Source organism: Dendrobates tinctorius, unplaced genomic scaffold (assembly GCF_039654945.1).
Source record: "Dendrobates tinctorius isolate UK_male_01 unplaced genomic scaffold, ASM3965494v1 ptg000032l, whole genome shotgun sequence".
NCBI classification, from domain to species: Eukaryota; Metazoa; Chordata; class Amphibia; order Anura; family Dendrobatidae; genus Dendrobates; species Dendrobates tinctorius.
In genome coordinates, this window is record NW_027361700.1 from 36,539,236 (window position 1) to 36,559,541 (window position 20,306).

A 20,306-nucleotide genomic window follows, 5' to 3' on the forward strand; every position below is an offset into this window, starting at 1 on the left:
GGATTCAGCAAAATCCGCAGCCAAATCCGCAACGTGTGCACATACCCTTATTCATTACACATATAATGCTTTGAGAGCAATAAGACATAGAAATTATTATTGTAAATTAAAATCCCATGAAGTGTGATTGACTTGGAGTTACATTGTGTTGTTTTAGTGTTCCCTTTATTTTTTTGAGCAGTATATATATATATATATATATATATATATATATAATATATATGTACTAGATGTGGGCCCGATACTATTGCATCGGGAGGGCAGTGACATCACGATGGGGGCAGTTGCCCCCTCATTACACCCTTCTCGTTATACCCCCCTCATTACACCCCTCGCATTATAGCCCCCTCATTACACCCCCCTCATTATAGCCACCTCATTATATCCCTCTCGTTATACCCCCCTCATTACACCCCACTCAGTACACCCCTCTCGTTATACCCCCCCTTATTACACCCCTCTCACAGCCGGCCTGTTTGGCCTGTTATCCCAAGCGGGACGCTATGTGCACTCATTGAGTTTTTGATGTTGCAGATTTTCTGCACCATTTCATCTCCTATTACAAATTAGATTATTTGTGTTTTTTCATTGTGTTTGTGTGAGGTTTTTTTTTACGTTTTTATCGCTGCGTTTTTAAGCTCTTGTTGGTGTGTCATGTTTTAAATAAAATCCTACAAAAAACTGTTTATTTCAATCTTGTGCTTGACTTTTATATTGTACAGAAGTTGTTCCATCTTTGATTATTGAATATGTTTTAAATAAAGTTGCTTTGCTTAACGCTTCCTGATATTCGGCTTTGGCAAAACTTTTTATTTTCCAACTTGGAAACGCAATGAAAACACGTTTGCATTTTTTACCTGTGGATTTTCTACAACTAATGCAAGCTACGTAATTGACGAGAGATGGTCGAGGCTCCAATGCACAGAATTTTTTTCTAATATATATATATATATATATAAACAACGACAAAGCAAAGTCCAGCAATAACGTGAGCAATCCAGGATGCTGTTAAAATTTTTTTTCTTTTTATTCATAAATCCATTAAAATGCAATGGTCCAAGCAGATCAAAACAGCAATAACACAGGAAAGTCGTGCAGATTCTGGACCGTGAAGAAGGCGGGTTCTACCGCTGAAACGCGTAGTCCTATCTGCACGACTTTCCTGTGTTATTGCTGTTTTGATCTGCTTGGACCATTGCATTTTAATGGATTTATGAATAAAAAGAAAAAAATTTTTAACAGCATCCTGGATTGCTCACGTTATTGCTGGACTTTGCTTTGTCGTTGTTTATATATATATATATATATATATATATATATATATATATATATTAGAAAAAAATTCTGTGCATTGGAGCCTCGACCATCTCTCGTCAATTACGTAGCTTGCATTAGTTGTAGAAAATCCACAGGTAAAAAATGCAAACGTGTTTTCATTGCGTTTCCAAGTTGGAAAATAAAAAGTTTTGCCAAAGCCGAATATCAGGAAGCGTTAAACAAAGCAACTTTATTTAAAACATATTCAATAATCAAAGATGGAACAAATTGTGTACAATATAAAAGTCAAGCACAAGATTGAAATAAACAGTTTTTTGTAGGATTTTATTTAAAACATGACACACCAACAAGAGCTTAAAAACGCAGCGATAAAAACGTAAAAAAAAACCTCACACAAACACAATGAAAAAACACAAATAATCTAATTTGTAATAGGAGATGAAATGGTGCAGAAAATCTGCAACATCAAAAACTCAATGAGTGCACGTAGCGTCCCGCTTGGGATAACAGGCCAAACAGGCTTTTTATATGGAAAGTGACAGTTGTCCTACAAGGTCTGTGACTGACCATCCCTTACAGGTGGGTGTGTTCTGATAGTTGTCAGGTATTTAGTGCTAGGCTCATTAGTTACTGCCAGGACACTTGGGGATCCTTCAGCATCACAACTTTGAATGATGGCAGCTAGTAGAACGTTCTATCTGAGGAGAACACTTACCTGTCTGATCCTGTTAATTTCCTTCATCCTGGGGAGTTTTCTGCTTGGCTTTACAGAGAAGTTTTTCTCATCCCGCAGTCAGCCGGAAAATGAGCCAGTATATGAGGAACAGAGGGAGCTGCAACCTGTGGAGGACAACAGGTGTGTGACAGGAGTGTGGGGAATGGGACAAAGACTGAACCGGACAGGTGCAGAAATAATGTATTATAATATCTTACATAATTATTTTTGGAAACTGAGTTTTTGAATATTCATTCTTTAATGTGATATATAAGCACTATAAATAGTTACAATAAAGCATATGGTAAGAGAGACATTTTAAGGGTAAAACTTTTGACTTTGCTAATATGACATTAATAAACGAATACATTCTTTTATTAGCTATGATACAATAGTATGTTATAATGAGTATTCCCATGCTCTACAAGTGGGCTGGATTGCTAAGATGATTCTATATATTTTTGTTCTGGACCGCTAATCATTTTACAGATCAAAAAGTAAATTAAGATTATAAGTGCTAAGTCTACAGCATAGTGATATGAACACAATAGCAACATTCACTATCCACAGTAAAATAATGATAAATACAATCACAAATCTGTACAAGATTACCTAGCTTTAACTCCTTAACGACCAGAGGTAGTTTTGGTTTTCCATTTTTTTGCTCCCTTTCTTCGCAGAGCCATAACTTTTTTTTAATTCTTGGTCAATATTGCCATGTGAGGGCTTGCTTTTTGCGGGAAGAGTTGTGCTTTTGAACGACACCATTGGTTTTACCATGCCGTGTACTGCAAAAATGGGGGGGAAAAAATCCAATTACGGTGAAATTGCAAAAAAAAAAAGTGCAATACCACACCTGTTTTTTTGTTTTGCTTTTTTACTAGGTTCACTCAATGCTAAAACTGACCTGCCATTAGGATTCTGCAGGTCATTACGAGTTCATAGATACCAAATATGTCAAGGTTCTTTTTATCTAAGTGGTGGCAAAAAAATTCAAAACTTTGCTAAAAAAAATTGCACCATTTTCCAAGACCAGTAGCGTCTCCATTTTTTTTGTGAATTTTAGGTTGGGTGAGCGCTTATTTTTTGCGTTCCGAGCTGCATTTTGGTACAGATTGGGTCTTTTGATCGCCCATTATTGCATTTTAATGCAATGTTGCGGCGATCATAAAAACATAACTGGCGATTTCGATTTGACTTTTTTTCTCACTACGTTGTTTAATGATCAGGTTAAAAATTTTTTTTTATATTTTAAATGGGGAGAAAGGGGGTTGATTTGAACTTTTATAAAGGTTTTTTTTTGTTATTTTTAAAAGCTTTTTTTTTCACTTTTGGCATGATTCTATAGTCTCCATGGGAAACTAGGTGCTACCATAACTCGATCTGCTCTACTACATGCAGGCGATGATCAGACTGGGAGGTGCTCATAACAATATGGCAGTGACAACCGTAGGGGTCTCCAGGAAACCTCTGGTTGTCATGCCAACCCATCGGTCACTCGAGATCATGCTATGGGGGGTCACCAATGGGCTGATTTCCAGCATGACTGCAGGAAGTGCATGTTAAATGCCGCTGTAAGAGTTGACAATGGCATTCAACGGGTTATTAGCAGCGGTTGGATCGCGATTCCACCTGCGGCTGTTCCGGGCAGTTGTTAGCTGTTCAAAACAGCTGACATGTCCCAGGAAAGATGTGGGCTCAGCGTCGGAGCCCACATCCAAGGGTGGGAGTCTGACATCGGAGTAAATATACACCCAATGTCGGAAAGGGGTTAAAAGAAAATAAATCGGTAACACCTGTGTGTGTGTGTGTGGTTTTTTTTTTTTCTCTCACAGTACAGAAACTTTTATAGACTATAGGCAACCTTGGAAGGCTTAATTTTGTGTACTATTAAGTTGTAGGCATTTAGATTTGAATGTGAAACGTAAAGAAGGGGACGCTGGAGTAACATATGCCAAATTCATTAAGAGGCGTACACCTTGTAGAAGAGTAGTACATAAATAATGTGTTTAAATCAATTTCAAATTAGGCTGTGTGCCCACGTTGCTTTTTTTAAGCCTTTCCGCAGCGCTTTTAGATGCGTGTTTCTGCTGCGGAAATGCTTAAGAAAAGCGTCCAATGTAATCATAATGGAATCCGCACATGTTGTGCTAATAGTGCGTTTTTTTTTCCACAGCGGAAACGCTAAGCGGAAAAAAACGCAGCATGTTGATTGATTTTTTTTTTTTTTTCTGAATCGTCTTTTCTCTATGTTTTACATTATAGTGGCGAAGAAAGAACATGTTTGTTTTTTTTAACTCATTTGCCGTTTCAGAATCCTGAAGTGGTTAAAAGAATTAGCAAAAGACAACATTTGTACAGGAATGTCACTTTTACAATCCTGTGCACTGTGTTCATTTTTACTGGTGATTTTTGTAATGTTTTTTCAGGCAAAATTTGTCTGAAACACGGTCCTGTTTCTAGAGGCAGCAGGCGGTCTCCGGTTTTGAATGCTGAGCCCCTAGTCCATGTAACTACGGCGTGATAGGATTGAGCTCTCTGCAAGGTTCCTCTTGGCGTGTTTCTATCTGAGCAGCAGCCGTCACCCGGTTGGATGCGCTGCAGTGCTCTGCCTGGCGTGTGCCTCCCTCGATGTCAGCCGACACCCTGACATCCGTACTGCGATGCTCTGTCCGACACACGTTCACCTGCGCACCCGCCAGTATGGGTGCGTCTCTCATGCTACTGCCCTGTCTCTGCATGCTGCGGCCTATCGCTCTTCTCACTGCGGCTGCGATCCGCACCTGCTCAGCGTTCTGGTGGGAAGCTCCCGTCCATTCCTGCGCAGCCCCTTTTTGCGTACTCTCCCTGGCCATGCCCCCTTAACCCAGGTTACCAGCTTGCTCCGGCTGCAATTACATTCCCTCCAGCAACAGGAGGTGTGGCCCCAGCAGTTAAGGACCCGGTACTTCAGCAGCCCTGGCGGCCCGGTCATTCCTTCTACACTATCTTCAAAGAGAAAAATACCGGCACCAGACAACATATAAAAATTCCCTGGATGGCTGAATAGACATTCCATATGTACAGCGGCTGATCGAATGGTGTTAGGTGCTCTGTATAAAGTACGTAAATGTGCAATATTGGAGAAAAAAGATGCGGCACTCACCAGTTAGAATAAATGTGAGTCATTTATTACATTACTTGGGATTAAAACATGATGCGGACGATGGTTATTTCGCATAACAACACTTCAATAGGTCCAGGTGTAAAACTTGAAACACAGTAGAAATTTGCAAATGGCACATCAGCAGTCAGCCATGGGCCGTGCTTGTGGTATCGGGGTCTGGGCCAGCATTTACAGCTTTGAATTGAAGTTTCAATGAGGACCTGGTGGTTAAGGGAGTGGTGTAAGCCTTCTTAACTATGAGCCCTGATACCTCTTGCAACACCTCCATTTATTTTTCCCAGCCACAATCAGATGGCACAAACATCCGGTTCATACAGTACTATTGGTAGAAAAATGTAAGGAAAGTAACACAGGTGGTTAACTGAAAGTAAGTGCAGGCCTGCCTGTCTGGGAGCCTACTGCCACAGGCAACCCACCAGATGGAGACCCAACTTGGAGTCTCCACATTTCAAAAAATTGTTTGCAACAGCAGGCACAAAAGCCACGACAAAGGTGGCACAGACTGCAATAATGTGAGATTGATGCATGACACTATAAAAACTACACCATTGCCTAGTCTGCGACTGGGGTGCAAAGGTCATTGAAGATTCATGACTTGTTCATTTTGATGAAATTTGGGCAGTCTACATTTTCAGCTGGATGCGCTTATCTTCAGCAGCATTGAAGACACGTTCTGAGAGAACGCTGGCTGCCGGGCATGACAATACCTCAAATGCCTGACAGGCGAGCTCAGGCTACTCTTCCATTTACTAAAATTCAAAAGAGTGCAACCCCTTCCCCCCCCCCCCCCCCCTCTTTCCCAATGCCATTAATTTTGAGCTCCATGTGTTCCTGTACCATCCTCTCCAGTCACTCACAACATGTCAGATTTGTACTATGTTCTGCTAGTACTTGGGCTGGTCTAAAAAATGTGTAAAACTACTTGCAAAAGTTGCTTATGCCACTTACACTGCTGCTAACATTTCTGCAATGATGGTTTGATGTTCCCGGGGTTGGACGTATGGAACTGGGATTCACACTGTGTGCCTCACTGCAGTCTTGGGGAAAATCACTTTTAAGATTGTCTACAAGCATGTTTCCATACTCCAGCATGCGTGCGTCACTTTCCAAGGGTGGAAGTATCTGGCAAATTTACTCTTGTACAGTGGATCTAACAGAGTGGCAACTCAGTGATCAGCACTATTTCTAACCCTAACAGTACGGGCATCATGTTGAAGAAAGTGCAGCAAGAAGGCGCTCATGTGTTGGCTTCTTCCATGAGGTCCAAGTTCATGGTGTGTTGATGGTGGGATAACACTCAAGGTTACTTCCTCCATCAACCATGAACAACAGAGAGAGAATCATTATCCTCTTCAGCTCCTGACTGTTGCACATACATCACCTCGTCCTCCTGCACCTTCGCTAACAGTTTGTCTGATACCATCCTTCCATGGCACCCACCTGTGCAACGACAGTCCAGAACTTTGCAATATTGTTATACCTTCCGCATCCTCCTCTGCTTTCACCTTTTCCTCTGGGACCATCACCTCCTCACACAGACTATTCAAAGTGTGCTTCAACATGTAGATGCCCGGAATAGGAATGCTGATGGCAGCATCGTCAGCGCTAACCATCATAGTAGAAATTTCAAAAGTGTGCAGATGTCCTTCATCTGTTCCCACTTCGCAACCATGATTTTTACCACGTTCTGAGTTTGCCCCGGCTATGCAAAAGGGCGTACTGCACCAGGGCACTCTGCTGCTGACAGTCACTGCAACATGTGCAGAGAGTAATTCCACCATGTCGGGACATCGCAAATCAAATGGTTAGCCGGTAGGCTGAAAGACCTCTGTAGCGATGCAACTCGATGACCTGCGGGGTGTGATTGTCGGAAGCAAGGACACAGTGACTGTACTTTCTGCAGCAGCGCATCCAGGCCAGGATAGTGGCAGCGAAATTGCTGTACCACCAGGTTGAGGACATGAGCCATGCAAGGCACATGTGTGAGAATGCCACAGCGTAGGGCCACCACCAGGTTTGCACCATTATCGCACATGGCCTTCCCTGGCTCCAGGTTTAGTGGAGACAGCCGTTGCCCTAACTCAGCCTGAATAGTTGTAAGAGCTTGAACTCCATCTCAAATCTGTTGGCCACAGAAATGCTGCCTTTCCACCTGGTGGATACATTCGGTTTTAGAACGTTGATGGCCATCGCAGTTCTTCAGTACCAATTGCCCAGTCATCATTTCATCTGTAAGAAAGCTGTGCATGCGCTACACCAGCATGTTGCTGACAACATCACCCCTTCCCTGGATGAGCAAACATAGGCAGGAGCATTACATCTTGCTGACTGGGCACTGGGTGACACTGGTGGCTGTGGGGGCAGGCGGTCAATGGGCTGCTCCACAGGGCTTAGAATCCCCAAGTCTTGCAGGACAAACTTCTGTATCTAACAGTTACTCTACTGCTTCTTCCTCCTCCACCTATCCTAGGGCCTTCACCTGTGCCCTTAATCAGACACTGTTTCCAACAGTGCAGATAGAATTTCCCCCCACCTCCATATTGCACAGCAATGGTTCACCGCAATCAGGCAGTGTTAAAATTAATATGTCTTGGAGATCGCAGTCACACAGCTCAAGAGTTGTGGACAGCTATCTAGAGCAATGGCTGTCTCCACTAAACCTGGAGCCAGGGAAGGCTGTGTGCGATAACAGTGAGAACCTGGTGGCGGCCCTACGTCATGGCAACCTCTCGCATGAGCCTTGCATGGCTCACTTCCTCAACCTGGTGGTACAGCAAATTCTCCATCACTATCCCGGCCTGGATGCGGTGCTGCAGAAAGCATGGTCTCTTTGTCCTCGCTTTTGACAATCACACCCTGCAGGTAATCGTCTTGCATAGCTACAGAGGTATTTTGGCCTACCGTTTAACCATTTGATTAGCAATGTTCTGACATGGTGGAATTCCATTCTCCACATGTTGCTGTGGCAGCAGCGATGAGCCCTAGTGCAGTATATCCTTTTGCATACCCTGGGCCAATGCAGTACGGACTTGGTGCAAATCACACTTGCGGAGTGGGCACAGATGAATGACCTCTACACCCTTTTGCACTGTTTTGAAATGGCTACTAAGATGGTTAGCGCTGATAATGCTGTCTGTTGTGAACTCCCTTGCTCGGATTTCAGAGCCAAAGCTCCCTCTGGAGGTTACTGAGAGTAGAGGAGCTGACCAGGTGGATGGAGGTTCTCCACCTGATGATAATTGGGAATCTGGGATTGCTGGCTGGGAGCATATAATGGAGCTGGCTGCTCTTGAAGGTTGCTGGTGATTTTTCCCTCTATGTGCATTTGGAGCTCTTTTGTCCCCTGCATGTTCAGCTAAGTGATTATTTTGCTAATCCTTTGCAACTAATCTGGTTGTGTCTTTCTTTTGCTTTGCTGCTAGGGTTCAGCGTTCTCCCTGCTGGGGGCAGCACTGGGCCCTGCTTCATATGTTGCAGCTTGTTCAGTCCCCTGTTATGTTGGTATCTTTTTTCTTGCTGCCAGTTTATATCAGAGTGCTGATCTAGCAGGGGTGAGATCGTGTGATCTCAGGTTTTATTGCATATCAGAAGTGTTGGACTTTTTCAGGGTTTTGTGCGTGATTGCAGACAGTGTCTTTTCTGTCCTGTCCTGTCTAGACAGCTTGGGCCCCACCGTTTGCTCAGTCTGTTCTCTGTCTGTGTTTGTGTCTCATCTTGTCTCACTGACAATATATGTTTGGGGGCTGTCTATTCCTTTGGGGATCTGCTCTGGGGCAGTTTAGATTACATCTTACTGTCTTTAGGCTTAGTTAGTCCTCCGGCTGTGACGAAGCATCTAGGGCATCGTCAGAATGCTCCACGGCTACTGCTAGTTGTGCGGATAGGATCAGGGGTCTGCAATCCACTTAGTTACCAACCTCTCTGGTCTTCTGGTGGCTTAGCCTGTTCCTGCCATCCTCCTCGATGACCCATTCATAACAAAATCACCAGCCTAACCGCAGACTCTAGGATACTAAAAAGAAGGGAAAAAAAAGTTGTTTTTTTTTTTTTTTTTTTTCCCTCTGGGGCCATAGGGGGAGTTTTTCTTTAATAGAGCCTAAGCAATTATCTGATTGTGTTGAGCAGGTCACTGCTGAAGTGCTGGGAATTTCTGCCTATCTCGCTCAATCATCTGCTGTTGAACCAAAGATCCCTACTCCTGATGTGTTTTCTGGGGATCGGTCTAAATTTTTGAATTTCAAGAATAACTGTAAACTATTTCTTGCCTTGAAGCCTAATTCATCAGGGAGCTCTGTGCAGCAGGTTAAAATTGTCATCTCGCTGCTACGCGGCGATCCCCAGGATTGGGCTTTTTCTATGACACCTGGAGATCCTATTCTGGCTAATGTGGATGCATTTTTTCAGGCCCTGGGGTTGTTGTATGATGAACTTAATACTATTGATCAAGCTGAGAAGACCTTATTGGCATTGAACCAGGGTTAGGATGCTGTGGAGTTATACTGCCAAAAGTTCCAAAAGTGGGCGGTCCTTACTAAATGGAATGATGATGCCCTAGCAGCTCTCTTTCGGAAAGGTCTGTCAGAAACCGTAAAAGATGTTATGGTGGGATTTCCTGTCCCCTCTGGTCTTAACGACTCCATCTCATTAGCCATTCAAATTGATCAACGTTTACATGAACGTAAAAGTACGTGAGAGGCGGTGCTGCCTTTTGAACAAACTTCTGAACCCATGCAATGTGATAGGGTTCTGTCTAGGACGCAACGTCAAGAGTTTAGAAGGTGTAATAAGTTATGCTTCTTTTGTGGGGACGCCTCTCATGTTGTTTCTGCCTGCCCTAAATGAGAAATACATTTTGCTCACGCATTTGCGGTGGGCAGTGTACAGCCTAAGTTCCTTTTGGCTGTTACCTTGATCTGCTCCATGTCTACTTTATCTGCTAAGACCTTTGTAGATTCAGGAGCAGCTTTGAATCTGATGGATCTTGACTTTGCCAAGCGTTGTGGTTTCCCCATGGTGCCCCTGAGAACCCCTATTCCCTTGAGGGGGATTGATGCTACCCCTTTGGCGTAGAATAAACCCCAGTTTTGGACCCAGGTGGTAATGCGGGTCGCCCCGGACCATCAAGAAAATTGAAAAATTTTTGGTGTTGCACAATTTGCATGATGCTATTGTACTGGGTTTTCCTTGATTGCAAACCCATAATCCTGTTTTAAATTGGAAATCTATGTCTGTGGTGAGTTGGGGTTTTCAATGTGTTCTTAGTGACACTCCTGTTTTCAACACCTCTCCCCAGTCTCATGATATTCCTGAATATTTGGCTGATTTTTCTGATGTATTTAGTGAGAGTAAGTCTGCGTCTTTGCCTCCTCATAGGAGTTATGACTGCACAATTGAGTTAATGCCCGGTTGTAAATTTCACATTACCTTTACACAGAGAAACCAAAACAAATATCCTGGAATAATTTTTTTTATTTATTCCAGGATATTTGTTTTGTGTTTTGGTTTCTCTGTGTAAAGGTCATGTGTTCATATGCAATTACATTTTGCATGCACATTAGTTCCGGAATTAGGCCTAACCGTCATTCCTGAAAAAATGAAAAACTTGCGTGTGCAAACCACAGGTGCTGTAGCTTGCTTAACAGCTCGCCAGCCGTTCTCACGCCCAGTATGGATTACACGTGATTGCACAAAGGTGAGAAAGGGTACCGTATCCACAGATAACATGTATGGATAGCGTAGACATTCAAAATATATGTCTATACATCAGGAGGCAGGCTCAGACGGTGTTAGGCCCAGTATGGATTGCACGTGATTGCACAAAGGTTAGAAAGGGTACCGTATCCCCAGATAACATGTATGGATAGCGTACACATTCAAAATATGTCTATACATCAGGAGGCAGGCTCAAATGGTGTCGGGCACAGTATGGATTTGACGACCCAGAATACAAGGCGGAGGAGCAGGGAGAGGTAAAGATTGCAAATGCTGGGGCCCTGCCAAAGCAAGGGGGGGCCCACTCGTGGGCGTCGGTACTGGCACTGGGCCCCTCATAGTATGGCGGTGTGTCTGACGGCGGGTGTGCACCACCACCATCAGAGACACTTGATTGCACTATGAGGGACCCTGTGCCAGTTCCCACGCCCAAGAGTCGGCCTACCCACCTGTCCAGGGCAACGGCACTCGCACGGTGTCGTGCGCTAGGTGGTGGCCCTGGGGGGGGGGGGAGGCAGCACAGTTAGGGAGTTTTTGAAAGTGGCATATGTTGATGTTGGACATTCAGCTGATGCAAAAGGTTGCCTTTATAGCGTGGATCCAGGATGCTGGCCAACCAGTAGTCGTCATCGTTCATCATTTTGGCAATGCAGGGGTCCCTTTTTAGGATCTGCAAGGCATAATCTGACATGTGGGCCAATGTTCCCGGTGTCAATGATGCACAGCGAGTGCTGGGTGGAGGAGCACTTTCTGGCAAATTCACATCCCTCCAGTCACGCACAAACCCCGTACCAGACCTTGCCACGCCAACATTTTCACTTGCCCCACGAGATGCATCCTCCTCCCCTAAGTAATCCTCCTCTTCCTCTTCCTCTTCCTCTTCGTCAGGAGAGGTCCCTGAGCAGACAATGGCTGAATGTCATCAAGGTCTTCCTCTTCCTCTTCCTCTTCCTCTTCCTCTTCCTCTTCCTCTTCCTCTTCCTCTTCCTCTTCCTCTTCCTCTTCCTCTTCCTCTTCCTCTTCCTCTTCCTCTTCCTCTTCCTCTTCGTCCAGGAGAGGTCCCTGAGCAGACAATGGCTGAATGTCATCAAGGATTCCCTCCTCCTCTTCCTCTTCCTCTTCGTCCAGGAGAGGTCCCTGAGCAGACAATGGCTGAATGTCATCAAGGATTCCCTCCTCCTCTTCCTCTTCCTCTTCCTCTTCGTCCAGGAGAGGTCCCTGAGCAGACAATGGCTGAATGTCATCAAGGATTCCCTCCTCCTCTTCCTCTTCCTCTTCCTCTTCGTCCAGGAGAGGTCCCTGAGCAGACAATGGCTGAATGTCATCAAGGATTCCCTCCTCCTCTTCCTCCTCATCAACATTGGCTGCAGAAGCCTGCTCCTTAAGGTGCATCAAAGTTTGCATGAGCAGACGCATAAGTGGGATGCTTAGGATGGCGTCGTCTGCGCTTACCAGCCGTGTGCATTCCTCAAAACACTGAAGGACTTAACAGAGGTCTTTCAGCTTCGACCACTGCACACCTGTCAACTCCATGTCTGCTCTCAAAGTGCCTGGCCATGTATCCTCCCACAAATGCATTATGGCCTGCCTCTGCTCGCACAGCCGCTCCACCATGTGCAGGGTGGAGTTCCACCTTGTTGCAATGTCGATAATGAGGCGGTGGTTGGGAAGGTGGAGCAATCGCTGCAGCTTCTGCATACGAACGGAGTGTACAGGCGACCGGCGGATGTGCGCGCACAGTCTTCGCACCTTCTGGAGCAGGGCTGTTAACTCCGGATAATTATTGAGGAAGCACTGCACCACCAGGTTCAAGGTGTGAGCCAAGCAAGGTATGTGGCTGAGTTTTGAAAGGGCTATGGCTGCCACAAAATTACGGCCGTTATCACTAACTACCTTGCCTGCCTCAAGATGTACACTGCCCAGCCATGACTCAGTTTGTCGCTTCAAGTACTCGGCCAGCACCTCGGCGGTGTGTCTGTCGCCCAAACACATCATCTGCAACACAGCCTGCTGATGCTTTCCACTAGCTGCTCGATAGGGGGACACCTTGTGTGCAACAGTGGCAGCTGCAGATGGAGTGCTCGTACGACTGCGCTCTGTGGACGAGCTTTCGCTTCTGGAGGAGGAGGAGGGTCGAACGCCTACAGCCAACTGTTTCCTATACCGTGGGCTAGGCAGCACTGTCCCACCACCGCTGTCCCCTGTGGACCCTGCATCCACCACATTAACCCAGTGCGCAGTGATGGACACGTAACGGCCCTGGCCATGCCGACTGGACCATGCATCAGTTGTGAGGTGCACCTTTCCGCTCACTGACTGCTTGAGTGCATGGACAATGCGGTCTTTCACATGATGGTGGAGGGCTGGGATGGCTTTGCGAGAGAAGTGGCGACTGGGTAGGTCATAGCGTGGTACTGCATAGGCCATGAGTTCCCGGAAAGCTGTGCTTTCCACCAACCGAAAGGGCATCATCTCAAACGAGATTAGTTTGGCAATGTGGGCGTTCAAACCCAGTGTACGCGGATGAGAGACTGAGTACTTTCTTGACCTACTCATAGTGTCTGGGAGGGTGAGCTGGACTTGAGAGCTGCATATGGTGGAAGTAGCGGTGGACAGGGCGGACTGAGAGAGGGTTGATGATGGTGATGGAGTTGGTGTTCTTTCTGATGGCCTAGAATCAGTCTTTCGTTGATATAACAGTGGGATTCCCTGACTTCTGTGGTCTTGCAACGACACCTCAACATTTGGTGCTGTGCTAACCGGTGGGCTTACAGTGGGGGAAACAATGTAGCGTTGCTGACTACCTTCGTTGTGATCAGTTGCACATGTGGCACTTGAGGTTTGGTGTTGTGTCCACACTTGCAAGTGCATGCTGGTTAAATGTCTAAGCATGCAACTGGTATTCAAATTTTTCAGATTTTTCCCTCGGCTAAAGGTCTTTGCGCACTTCTTACAGATAACCTTGGCCTGATCATGAGGATTTTGTTCAAAAAAGTGCCACACTGCACTCTTCCTACTTTGGCAGACATTTTGCGGCCTAGCACGCTGTGATCTTTTGACCCTCTGGACAAGCTGTCCAGCAACTCTTTTGATTTTTGGAACCTGTCTTTGGAGTGCTCCAGGCCTGCCAGATAACAGCTGTTGCGATGTTGATGTCTGCTGTGGATGCTCCTCATCTGAGCTATTGGAAGCAGCACCCTCTTCCCCCAATGGATGCCAATCTGGGTCAACAACTGGGTCATCCATCACCTCCTCTTCTATGTCATGTGCACCTTCCTCTGTGTCACCGTGTATGGTGGTATAGTGTGCGGGAAGGGGCACCTGAGTCTCATCAGGGTCAGAATCTGGCTCTGTACACTGCGAGGACAACGTAGTGCTCTGAGTGAATGTACCAGCAGAATCATCCATCAGCGGCTGTGCATCAGTGCACTCCATGTCAGATTCATCTTGGCCTGGGTAATTCACCATTTGATTTGATAATCCAGGCATGGTATGTGAAAACAGCTCCATGGAGTAATCAGTAGTATGGCCTGCGTCATCCTTCAATCTTGGGGTGAAGGACACAAGGAAAGGTGTGGTTCATGAACATGAGCCTCCAATGACGACTCAGTGCTTTTACTTTTTACAACTGAAGAAGAGGAGGTGATAGAGCTGGAGGCTGAGTCAGCAATGTAAGACAAAACTTTTTCCTGATGCTCTGGCTTTAAAAGCGGTTTGCCAACTCCTAGAAAACTAAGCCTTCGAAGCCTTATGGAGCCAGACGATGATGCAGGCTCAACACCTCCTGCATTCAGTCCTATTTTGCTCTTGCCACTACCATCAGATCCACCACCAACACCATCATTACCAGCTGCCAACCCCCGCCCAATTCCACGGCCTCTTCCACCAGCCTTCCTCATTTTTGGTAGAAATGTAGACAAAATCCAACCAACTATATAGTAATGTAAAACAAGGTACAAGGTGTCTATAGGACATGGGAGATTTTGAATTTCTGCTCACACTACTGGACACTTTTGGATTGTGTGAGGCCCACTGACGCTGTATGATGTGAAAAAATGCACGCTCAGTACCTCAGCAGGACAAAAAAAAAAAAATTGGGATTGCTTTTAAAAAAGCAGTTTGCAGAGCAGTGGGTAAACAGCAATGCAGCTGTCAGGAAGCCTTAGAAGGCAGCCCAACAACCAACACCACTGATACACCACAATATAGCCTCCCCTTGCACTGCACACACAGTGACTGGTGTGTTGTACAGGCACAATCGCTAGCAGCAGAAGCAGTTTTTTTTTCTTCTTCCCTGCCTAACGCTCTCCCTACAGAATCAGCAGCAACCTCTCCCTATGCTAAGATCGGCAGAAGTAAGATGGCGGTCGGCGTGCACGCCCTTTTATACCCCCTGTGACGCCCCCCAAAGCAAGCCAATCACTTGCATGCCCTTCTGAAAGATGGTGGTGACCCGTGCCTATGTCATCACGTTGCCCACAGTGTCCGTGGATCCTGATTGGCTGAAAGAGCGCAAAACAAACTTTTGAAACGCGACTTTGGTGCGTAAGTCGCCGACCTCATCCTAGGGTCGGGTTTCGTTTCATGAAACCCGACTTTGCCAAAAGTCGGCGACTTTTGAAATTGACCGACCCGTTTCACTCAACTCTAGTGGTTTGTTGATTCCCCTGCCGGTGCCCAGGAGGCCATGGACCCATATCTCAATGGATTTTATCTCTGATCTCCCTGTCTCTCAGAGAATGACTGTTATTTGGGTGATCTGTGATAGATTTTCTAAGATGGTCCATCTTGTACCACTCCCAAAGTTGCCATCTTCTTCTGAGTTGGTGCCCTTGTTTTTACAACAAGTGGTTCGTTTGCATGGGATTTCTGAGAACATTGTGTCAGACAGAGGGGTCCAGTTTGTTTCCAGATTTTGGAGGGCTTTTTGTTCCAAACTGGGAATTCAGTTGTCTTTCTCCTCTGCATTTCATCCTCAGACCAATGGGCAGACTGAGAGAACAAACCAGATGTTGGAGTCCTATTTAAGATGTTTCATATCGGCTGATCAGGATGATTGGGTCTCATTTTTGCCCTTGGCCGAATTCACGCTAAACAATAGGGCTAGCTCTGCCACTTTGATGTCTCCTTTCTTTTGTAACTTTGGGTTTCATCCTCGATTTTCTCCGGGGCAGGTAGAAGCTTCTGCCTGCCCAGGTGTGGTTTCTGTCATAGAGAGAATGCAGCAGATTTGGACCAAGTAGTGGAAAAGTTGTCCCACTCTCAGGAAAAGGCTCTATGGTTTTCCAACCGGCATAGGACCATTGGTCCCCAGTTTAAAGTGGGTAATATGGTTTAGTTGTCCACCAAAAAATATTCCCATGAAGGTTGCATCTCCAAAATTCAAGCCAAGATTTATTGGACCTTATAAGATTTTGGTAACTGTTTCTTTTTGTTTGGCTCTTCCAGTTACGTTTAAGATTCATAACGTCTTTCATAAATCTTTGTTGAAAAGGCTTGTGAAGCCAGTCGTTCCCATGGCAGCGCCCCCTGACCCTGTACTGGTTAGGGGTAATTGAGTATGAGGTAGAGAAGATATTGGATTCTCATCTGTCTAGACGGAAGCTTCAGTACTTGGTCAAGTGGAAGGGTTATGGCCAGGAGCATAATTCTTGCGTCTCTGCTTCTGACATCCATGCCAAGAGATTGATTCGTGCCTTTCACCGGGCCCATCCTGATTGGCCTGGTGGCGTGGACGAGGGTTCGGTGACCCCTCCTCAAGGGGGGGGTACTGTTGTGAACTCCCTTGCTCGGATTTCTGATCTGAAGCTCCCTCTGGTGGTTACTGAGTATTGGAGCTGGCCAGGTGGATGGAGATTCTCCACCTGACGATAACTGGGAATCTGGAATTGCTGGCTGGGAGCATATAATGGAGCTGGCTGCTCTTGAAGGTTGCTGGTGATTTTTTTCCTCTGTGTGCATTTGGAGCTCTTGTCTCCTGCATGTTCAGCTAAGTGATTCTTTTGCTAATCCTTTGCAACTAATCTGGATGTGTCTTTCTTTTGCTTTGCTGCTAGGGTTCAGCATGCTCCCTGCTGGGGGCAGCGCTGCGCCCTGCTTCTTGTGTTACAGCTTGTTCAGTCCCCTGTTATGTTGGTATTTTTTTGCTTGCTGCCAGTTTATACCAGAGTGCTGATCTAGCAGGGGTGAGATCGTGTGATCTCAGGTTTTATTGCATATCAGAAGTGTTGGACTTTTTCAGGGTTTTGTGCGTGATTGCAGACAGTGTCTTTTCTGTCCTGTCCTGTCTAGACAGCTTGGGCCCCACCGTTTGCTCTGTCCTCTGCCTGTGTTTGTGTCTCATCTTGTCTCACCGACAATATATGTTTGGGGGCTGTCTATTCCTTTTGGGTTCTGCTCTGGGGCAGTTTAGATTACATCTTTCTGTCTTTAGGCTTAGTTAGTCCTCCGGCTGCGATGAAGCGTCTAGGGCATCGTAGGAACGCTCCACGGCTACTGCTAGTTGTGCGGATAGGATCAGGGGTCTGCAATCCACTTAGTTACCAACCTCTCTGGTCTGGTGGCTTAGCCTGTTCCTGCCATCCTCCTCGGTGACCCATTCATAACAGCTGTCATCAACATCACTATTCCAGTCATCTACAAGTTGGAGCACACTTTGAATAGTCTGCATGAGGAGGTGATGGTCCCAGAGGAAGAGGTGGAAGCAGAGGAGGATGCAGAAGGGATCAAAATATCTTAAATTTCCAGACTGTGGTTGCACAGGTGGGTGCCTTAGGAAGGTGGCTTACAGCGATCAAGGAGGGGTTCATGGTACCAGACAAACTGTTAGTGAAGATGCAAGGGCTGAGGAACAAATGAAGGAGGAAGAGGTGATGGATGCACAACAGTCAGATGATGATAATGAACCCCTCTGTTATCCATGGTAGGCGGGAGGGGATAGAGGAAGCAACCTTGAGTGTTACCCTGCCACTAACACTCTATGAGCTTGGACCTCATGGAAGCGTCTGACACATGAGCGCCTTCTTGCTGCACTTTCTTCAACATGATGCCCGTACACTTGTTAGAAATAGTGCTGACTACTGGGTTGCCACTCATTTAGAGTAAATTTTTCCCCTGGAAAGGGATGCGCACATGCTGGAGTATCAAAACGCGCTTGTAGACAATCTTAAGACAGCAATGAGATAAACAATGTGCATCCCAGTTCTAGAAGTCCAACCCTGGTAATGTCAGACGTCATCGCAAAAGCACTAGCAGCAGCAGTGTAAGTGGCATAAGCAATTTCTGTGAGTCGTTTAACACATTTTTGTAGAGCAGCCCATGCACCAGCAGAACATAGTACAAATCTGACACTTTGTGAATGACTGGAGAGGATGGTGCAGGAGTATCAATATAAATGACATCGGGGAGACTTGGACACTTTTCCATTTTGGTCTTCAAAAACGGAAGAGTGACACATTGGAGGTTTTGTCATGTCCAGCAGCCATCATTCTCTCAGAATGTCTTCAGCGCTGATGATGGTGTCCTGATGAATAACAGCATCCAGCTTTCCCTTGAAAGTATAGACTGCCTAACTTTCATAAAAATTAACAAGTCATGGTTCTCCATTGATTTTTACACCCCAGGCACATTTTGGGCAGACTAGGCGATGGTATCATTTTTAGTGCCATGCATTGATCTCACAATATTGCAGTCTGTGCCATCTTTATGATGTCTTCTCTGCCTGCTAATGCTGCTGATGTTACAAACAATTTTTTTGAAATGTGGAGAGTCCAAGTTGGGTCTCCATCTGGTAGGTTATCTGTGTAAGTAGTTACTATCCTTATATTTTTCTAACATTAGTGCTCTACCAAGATGATATTTGTGACACCTGAGTCTGGCTGGGAAAAAAATGAGCTGTTGCATGAGGTATCAGTGCTCCCAGCACAGCTGGCCTACAGTGGTTCTTCACCCACCTCGTCTTAATTTAAGCTTTAATTCAAAGCTCTAAATGCTGGCCCAGACCCTGCATGGCCTATTGCTGACTGTTGCTGTACCATTATAAAATGTTTTACTGTGGGTCAATTGATCAGTTACCTACCTGTGTTGCTATCCTTACATTTTTCTGCCAATAGTAGCAAATGAAACTGATATTTGTGCCCCCTGAATGTGGCTGGGAAACTAAAGAAAACTGAGCTGTTGCATGAGGTATTAGGTATCCTTACAATGCTCCCTTAACCACCAGGTCCTCATTAAAAATTCAATTCCAAGCTGTAAATGCTGGGCTAGACCCAGATACCTCTCGCATGGCCCATGGCTGACTGCTGCTGTGCCATTTGCAAATTTCTACTGTGGGTCATTTGATACCACTTTTCCTAGTGTCTGCCCCTAATTTTTTGCTGTTTGGGAAGCTTTTTTTCACCCCTTAAGGTGTTGTGTATACGCTTTGTTTGGCCTCCCATTGAATCTATTGGAGTTCAGGTACATTCGTTGAACATGTTTGTTGAATGTCTAATCGTTCGGTGAATCGATCCTTGAAAGGTTCGGTCATCCTTTGTGGTCTCAAAGGCCCAGCTTAGGCAACACTTGCTGCCGTTGCAAACGTCACACTCGTGATTAGTGCTGGCCACAGCCAAAGTTGGGGCTGATGATTCAATGCTTGTCATGGTTGTATTGCTTCATGTCTGTGTGGGAACATAACCTCATAATCTTTATTTCGTGGTGTTAATACATATCGGCGGGCGAGGTGAGTGTGGACAAGGTACAGCTATGGTCATTTCACGCTGCATGCGCTTCCACGGACCTTTGGACTACTGAATCTGGAATTGCATCTGGAACTGTGAGTGCTGCCTCTTTACTTGGGACATCACAGTTTTGTTTTCTTCAGCAAAGCACCCGAGTTTCCTTGTCCACCGGATCATCGCTGCGTGGTTATGCTGGGCTGACACATACCAGTATCCAGTTACTAGTGCCGGGGCTTCACTTAGTCTGCTGAATTAACCTACTCATCATCCTCCTCCTTCTCCTCCTCTCATGAGCTACTCAGCTGCGTACCTCTGGGTTTATACTAAGTGGGATATACAACCTCATCATCATACTCTCTGTTCTCGCACTCCTCAACCTGAGAGTCACCCTCCTCTTCCTGCCCCGGCAACACAGTACAGTCTGCGTGCGCCTCTGGTATCCGAGTCTCATCAGGATAACCTCGAGCCCTGGTGGTTAGCATCTGGAGATGAGGTTCTGGATTCTGCTCAGATCCTTCTTCATCCAGCCCCAGATCCAATATGAAAAAAATTTTGGACATCAGTGCAGATGTTTTTCTCCTCTGGATTCTGTGAATCTTTGGAGCAGACGTCTGATGCCAATGGAATACAATGTGTGAACAGGTCTGCAGAATGGCCCATCTGTGGTTCCTCGCAGTCATTTGGGTGTTTGGAAATTTCTGATGTGGTGGGAATC

General features: G+C 45.7%; 1 protein-coding gene across 1 annotated transcript in view; it reads left to right on the plus strand.

The window, feature by feature from the left end:
- Window positions 1-1,925: 1,925 nt before the first annotated feature.
- B4GALNT2 (beta-1,4-N-acetyl-galactosaminyltransferase 2 (SID blood group)) overlaps window positions 1,926-20,306 on the plus strand; it is a 384,595-nt gene continuing 366,214 nt past the window's right edge. Inside the window, exon 1 of the mRNA XM_073572735.1 lies at window positions 1,926-2,134. Coding sequence (XP_073428836.1) covers window positions 1,950-2,134 — 185 coding nt within the window. The 5' untranslated portion in view covers window positions 1,926-1,949. The remainder of the gene's footprint in view (window positions 2,135-20,306) is intronic.